This window comes from Eschscholzia californica, unplaced genomic scaffold (genome assembly GCF_041429995.1).
Source record: "Eschscholzia californica isolate CP2 unplaced genomic scaffold, dmEscCali1.0.p SCAF_2, whole genome shotgun sequence".
Lineage (NCBI taxonomy): Eukaryota > Viridiplantae > Streptophyta > Magnoliopsida > Ranunculales > Papaveraceae > Eschscholzia > Eschscholzia californica.
This window is the reverse complement of record NW_028238309.1, coordinates 38,517,991-38,525,212: the sequence shown is the minus strand read 5'-3', so window position 1 is coordinate 38,525,212 and position 7,222 is coordinate 38,517,991. Positions and strand designations below refer to the sequence as shown.

The following is a 7,222-nucleotide window of genomic DNA, read 5'->3' as shown; positions in this document are numbered from 1 at the left end:
GTTTTGGATGGTCCATCAAGACCGACTAAAGGCACTCCTAAGCTAAACAGGAAGAACAAGCAGAGAACTAGAAGGCAAGACAGAGCCGAGACAAAGGAGAGGAAGGAACAGGGCAGAGGCAGACAAAACCAAACTAAAACTGACAAAAAAACAGAAACAAAGGAAAACAAGAAAACTAAACAGCTAAACAACTAAATTACCACATATAATATATTAAGGTAGCCAGGAGAAAACAGTAACATAAGAGTCCACCACATAAGATAACAAAATAACAATCACTAAAGGCCACCCCTAGCTGGTACTTGTTGTCAGAGAACCCAAAAAAAGAGCCCCTAACCACGAGTCAAGAACAACTCAGTGGTTTGACTCCATCAAGGCCTTCGAAACCACTGAAGGCCGGCCAGTTCTATGGCTACGAGTACCAGGCAGAATGGCTAACAGAGAGATAACTACTACAAAAACAGAAATAAACTAAAAGGAAACACAACAAACAGGCTAACAGGAAGATAAACTACCAACACACAAAGAAGAAACTAGGTAGAAAAGGCTGATGGATTTACACCATCCCCTTCCTCCCCATGCACCAAAATATTCAAGCTCTGAGATAAGATCATAGACTCCTCAAGAAGAGTCTGGGTTTCCTGGTTATCAGAGAACATGGATTGAAATTGATTCTCTTCGACTGAATCATCTGAGGAACTGATGGATTGGTGGCTAACTTGGTCTCGGGTTCGTTTACCAGAGGGGTTGAACAATAGATGGGGTGGAGTTGGTTGATGAACAGGAGATGGAGGTGGGGCAATTAACATTGGCTCAACTGGTTCATGGGGTTCAAGGATTGCATCAGACATAGTATCTTCCATCGGGTCTGAGTCAAACTCTTCATCTTCTCCAGAGAAGTAGTATTGAAGGGGGCGGGGGCATCGGTTTAATGGATGTTCGATAATCCGACAATGATGACAGATTGCACCTGGAAACTTTTTGTAGCTGATTTTGATCTCCGAAACCGTATCGTCAAAGATAGGGTTAATTACTGCGAGCAAAGGGGATCTAACATCGTAAAGAAATTGAACTCGAATGATGGGGTTGTTTACACACCCTAGATTGCGAGGTCGAATCTTAATAATCTTGCCCATACATTCGAAAATCGCATCAAGATCGGTTTTATTCTGTATCGATTGAGGAATCCGATACAGAGTACACCAGAAGGGTTCATAGAAGAGATCATCCGAAGCTTCGGTTAATGGGAACTCGACTTGCTTAAGTACTAACAGCATGCCCCTAAGAATCCAGGGTCTCCCATAATTGAGAGCATTAAGGACAAATAAGCTTTTTGGCTTAATCAGAAAGGTGTTGATGGGACCATGGGTAAGGGCATAGTCACAATCTCGAAAGAAACGAGACTGAGGGTATAACAGGTTCTTGATGAAATTGAGCGAGGATTCATATGGGTTGCACCAGCGAGCAACGAATCCTTGTTGAATTGGTTGTAACTCTGGTTTAGTAGAGGGTTTTTCAAATCGAATGGATAGACGACCACGGGAAGTGAGGGTAGATTGAGAGGCCATGTTTTAAGTATTAAGGAAGATGACAGAGAAAGAGTAAGATGGATGAAGAGGTGATTCGGTACAAGGAGTTTGGGGGTTTAATAGAATGAAAAGGAGAGAACAGGACAACCCATGAAGGATGATAACCAGAAACCACCAAAATATCATGATTAATATGCATGCAAGGGGATTGGGGGGAGGTCACCACCAGCGCTGTCTACTCTCGAGCTCCGGTGGAGACTGACCACATTCTAGAGAGAGAAAGAGGGAAGAAGAAGAAAATGAAAAACGAGAAGAGGGAGAAGAGAGAGAAAACAGAGAGGAAGTAAATGAGAAGAAAATAAAGGGAAAAGATTAAGTACCTGGCGTGAAATAACGTTTGGACTTGACGGTTGAGTAACCAAGAAGTTGAGAATTGCTGGTCTGACTGCACTTCGAGGGGAAGTGTAACCAATCCTAGCTGAGTATGCTCTTGGGAAAGAGGAGTGACCGAAATCTTTGTACCAGATTCACCGACGACTGTTCGTATCTCCCTCTATCCCAAAGAAAGCCGGGAGAAGGTTTTCTCTAGGATCAATAAGCTATGCTGCTTCCCGAGAAGAAAGATGAGACAGCCGAAATGATTACTAACCAAAGACGAGTTAATGGAAGGGAAGATGAACAGTAAATGCGCCGCAGTAGAGGTTGATGAAGGAAGATGAAAAGGAGAAAGAGAAAAAACCCTAGCTGACGTCACTCGAGACCCTCTCTCTCCTCAAAAAATCTCCCCCTCTATGTCTGCTCGTCTCTCCGAAACGTACCAAGATTTTGGTCGACCAAAACTAACTACCTCAAATTATTTATGTTTATAATCAAGAAAGTATTATTATAATGGAAAGCTTCCAAAATTTTAAAATAACTATCAATAATACACATGGTACATTGGTATGTATGATGGATTCAAGATTTTGACTTAGGAGTGCAAAAGTCAAAACTATATACTCAAAATGTTTTTGTTAACGAACACATAAACTAAAAAAATACTTAAATAACGATGCCCCTGACCCTAAGGCAATTTTGATTGACTAAATTCTCAAAAAACTTTTTTGATGCCCCGAAGCCGCAACCATTATCAACTTCTCTCTGTCTAGATTCACTTTCTATAGTTGTGAATTTTTCCTTAGCATATATGTATAAGATGCCACCAAACAAATAGGATTTGAGAAGTTCGTAGATTTGATTTGGGTTATGATTAGAGCAATCACACCGCATTTTGTCAGAATATCTGCAAGTTGGAATACAGAGGGAACAAATCTAAAAGTGAAGAGATCTTTTCATGAACAACATAATAACCTAAACAATATACTTAGATAGACCACGAAATACAATATTAAAGGTCATAAGGATCACACTCATTTTTATCACACTTAGTTAGGTAAGCTAAGATAAAGTACTACTACCACACAACTTAAGAACAAAACCAATCCAAGTCGGTACGCCTGCGACACTTGAAGCTATTAGTTCGATCTCCGAGCTTGATCTATGAACCGTTGGTTGCTCTTTTGTGGTGCAAACTACTAAATTAAATCTGAAATAAATTAAAATTGCATAAGTCAACCAGATTCTTATTGAACAACTGCATATTTGTATGGAACATACATTTGTTTGTATGGAACAAATACCTTCTCGTATAGAAGAAACATATGTTCGTATCTAACTAACATTTTTTCGTACCAAACAAACACAAGTTTACTGAAATTAAAAAATAAGTAAGATAAAAATCAGACCAGGTTGGTTATCGGATGAGATAAAATCAGCAAATAAATAAGATAAATGAAGGACATGTCCATCGATTAAGATGACAATGCGAATCATATAGTCGGAAACGAGAACCGATGAAGATCATTAAGTTGTCACTTTAGGAATCGTAGTGTTTAGCTAGAAACCAACTACGATATCTGGTTTAATCGGATGATCTGCGACTACTGGCAACTAAACTCTACAATAGATTGACACTAAGAACATTGTGCTTGATCATAAAATCAACTAGAAGGGGTAGAGTGCATGACTTGAAGCCTAGTAAAGAACTAGATGAAAGGTGCATAGGGCCAGGCAATAAGCCAGGTTCAATCTGACTCACATGGTCCAGCCTAGGGCCTGAGCCATGCTTAGTCCAACCAAGCAGAAGAGTCCCATGATTATGTGACTTCTCCTAGCCGAGAGCCCCATCCCATGGGGCTCTAGCCGACCATGAGTCCCATGGAGTGGTGCTCTGGGCGTTTATGATTCCCTATTGGAGATGGAGTCCGGTTGATCCCTTAGACTAGCCCCCAAATTTACGGGGCCCTTAATTTATATGACACATATATATATATAGGGGCATTTGGGCAAAGCGATCACGTCTAGATCTGGATGGCTCGCGATCAACCCGCACGAAAGTCTGAGATCTAAATCACACGTGCTAGATCCTTTGGGATCATGGTTGGACGCCACTAGGATTGCTGGATTTGTGAGGATCCAACAACATGCGTTCCGCCCACGTCGGACACGAAATGGGACAAGCCCAGATCTCCATCCGACGACCAATCCCCTTGGTTTCTCTAGCATAGTTGGAGCAGACCAGATGAATGCATTCCTTTCGAGTTTAAGCAGGACCCAATGGCCTAGAGAGCAACCGACTTTAACTTGAACATAAAATTCATAACTAGTCCTCCATTTCAAGAGACGTGTCTTTAGAAACCCGAAAGGTGTATATACCTAGTTGATTCCTAGAGAAAGAATTCAAATCTACTCCAAAATGCATTCCATTCGTTCTCTTCTTCTCTTCCGAATTCAGTAATTTCAAGTGTGCTTGGGATAAGAATATGATTTTAGAAATATTCTAGTGTGTCTAAAATTCGAAGAAAGAAGTGTCTGAGTGTATTTATAAATATTTTAGTGTCTAGAAGATCAATTTACACCAATCAAAGACATCGCATTACCTTAGAAAGTTCGTTCGCTTTCAGAATTGGGAAGTACCATCATAGCCTGAAAGGAATAGTTGTTGTATCTAAGAGGCACATGCCTTAACTATTGATCATGTTACAAGGGTGTAAAATGTCTTAAGAAAAGTGATTTTATTCTCGCGTTGGCTAAACACTTGTCGTCCCATTAAGTTATACCGAAAAAAGGACTACTTATAGTCAGTATTCACTTATCCTCCATCGCTCTGTAAGTCTGAGAAAGAAAGTATTCCGTTCTAGAATAAACCGAGACTTTGTATTAATCAACACAAGACAGAGAGAGACCTTAATTTCGATTTTAACCAGAGATATACAACACAATAGAAACATTATTGATATCTTTACGGAATATTTATTTTGTTATTAGGGTTACAAGAATATCAAATATATTTAGAGAAATATTTATAAATGGATAAGACTAAATCAATTCGAACCTTTGTTTGTTTTTCTTCCTTGGCGGGTTCTAAGGATGGTGTATGTTGCTTGGGGTACCCTCATCTACTTCGGAAGGATAATTTAAAAACCAAAATTTAGGGAATAATAGGAAACTAGACCCAATTTGAAAAGTAGTTGAAAAAAAATCATTATGTAAAAGCAAAACTTTACCCCGAAATCAACGTGAAAAACAATTTTTTGCAAATGTCGGAACAAATCTTAGTTTGTTCTTAACAATTTTGTACATTTCAGAACAATTTTTTTTTTTCTAAAAATTTGGTTTGCAAAAATGTTTTGCATTTTGTCTTTTGCATTTGGCAAACAGAGACAGACAGTAACTTGGCTAAAGAATTTTTCGATTTGTCTTGTAAAGAAAGAAATGGTTTCGACATTTTTTTGTTTTTCTTTCGACATAAACATTTAGACTGATTCATTGTTTAGTTTGTCTTTTGCAAAAATAAAAATGTTACGCATATTATCTTTTGTATTTGTCAAACTCATTAACGGGCAAATAATATTTTGACTAATGCACTATATATGTTGTCAATATTTTTTAACAAGTTAGAGCAATTATATATGTTGTCAACATGTTATAACAAGTCATGACATTTATATGTTGTCAACATTTTATAACAAGTTAGGATGTTATTACGTATTTTGTCAATAGTTCGTAACAACACAATTACATATGTTATCAGCAGTTTATAACAACATATTTATATATGTTGTCAACATAAAAGGGTAAAAAAGAATTATGAGAAAAACAAGACTTTCTTGTTACCAACATAATTATATATGCTGTCAACAGTTTAAAAAAATATTAAAAGATAAATTTTTTTTTTATAATAATTCTTGAGTCGTTTTTTTCCTATTTGGACCCATTTTTTTGGCTTTTTACTATTAAATTCCATCTGCCTCATACAGCAATGTGTCTTTTCCAAGTAATGGCAATTTAATTAAGAGGGAAAATGGAGAGATTCAAGTCATGTTATGGGAGAGAGACACAAAGGGTCTTGTAAAGAATTTTAAGTTTTTGTAGATATTAGTTCCTATGTAAATTTTGACATCTAATATCAAAATCAGAAATTGAATATGAGTACTTTTATCAGACTTACACATTTTGGGTGGAAGTAGCATTATGAGGAGGATGTCTAATAACTGTTGTAAAATAGGAGTGTGATTCTGCCTTTCTTTTTACAGGTCTAAATTTCCTGATTGATTTGGAAGTGTAATAATAACAAGTTACTCCATACTAGATATCGATATGCACCTAGACGGAACATCATTTAATGGTGCCCAACTACCACCCATCCCACCACTCGTACAGAGAGAGAGAGATAGGATCTAGAAAGAGTGAGAGAGAGAAAGAAACAACGTAGTTCCTTGTGCCACCCGTCTCTATATAAACCCTAGAGATCACAACCATAAGAATCACTCATCAGTCTTTAGTAGCATTTCCTTTGAGAGAGAAATTTATACTAGTAATTAATCTTGTGTTTGAGTAGCTAGCAATGGCATCAGGAGGATATTTAATCAAGATTGTAGGATTGGTTATGGCTTGTATGTTACTGGTGGAAACAGTACCATATGAGGCAGAAGGTGCTGTGACTTGTGGATTGGTGGCAAGCAAACTAGCGCCTTGTGTGGGTTTTCTCAAGTCCGGAGGGGGAGTACCAGCAGGTTGCTGTGCCGGAGTGAAGGGACTTTTGGCAGCAGCATCAACCACACCTGACCGTAAGGCAGCATGTGGGTGTTTGAAGACAGCAGCAGGAAGCATCCCTGGTATCAATTTGGGTAATGCTGCTGCTCTCCCTGGTAAATGTGGTGTTAACATCCCTTACAAGATCAGCCCCTCTACCGATTGTTCCAAGTATGTTGTCTGTTCATCTCTCTCTCTCTCTCTAAGATCATCTTTAATCTATAAGATCAGTAAGAAATTCTACTAAATTAACTTATTTCTGTTGTATAAAATGTTGCAGGGTGGTGTAGGCTTGACATGAATGAAAGGATGCCTACTATATTAGCTTAATTTTGGAGTAGTGGATTAATATGTGACCTTGAGGTCAATACATATATATGGGAAATGGAATAAGGAGCTGGATGCTATGTGTAGTTAAGCTTTAAGCAGTCAGAGTCTTTCTAGTGTTTGTCTTCCATCTAGCTAATTAGTACTATGTAACAAGGTGTGTGTGTTTATGTTGATACTTTGCTTGTATCATCATCCATCATCTTTAATAAATAAGAATTGCTTCTTAGCTA

General features: G+C 38.1%; 1 protein-coding gene across 1 annotated transcript; it reads left to right on the top strand.

Moving 5' to 3' along the window:
- The first annotated feature begins 6,413 nt into the window (after positions 1–6,413).
- LOC147557753 (non-specific lipid-transfer protein 1-like) lies at positions 6,414–7,222 on the top strand. The gene is made up of 2 exons (XM_086659356.1): positions 6,414–6,833; positions 6,943–7,222. The coding sequence occupies exons 1-2, from the start codon at positions 6,475–6,477 to the stop codon at positions 6,950–6,952; spliced, it is 369 nt and encodes a 122-aa protein (XP_086515482.1). The 5' UTR covers positions 6,414–6,474; the 3' UTR covers positions 6,953–7,222.

Coding starts and splice junctions, on each gene's coding strand:
- LOC147557753 (XM_086659356.1), top strand. CDS start 6,475: ATGGCATCAGGAGGATATTTAATCAAGATTGTAGGATTGGTTATGGCT.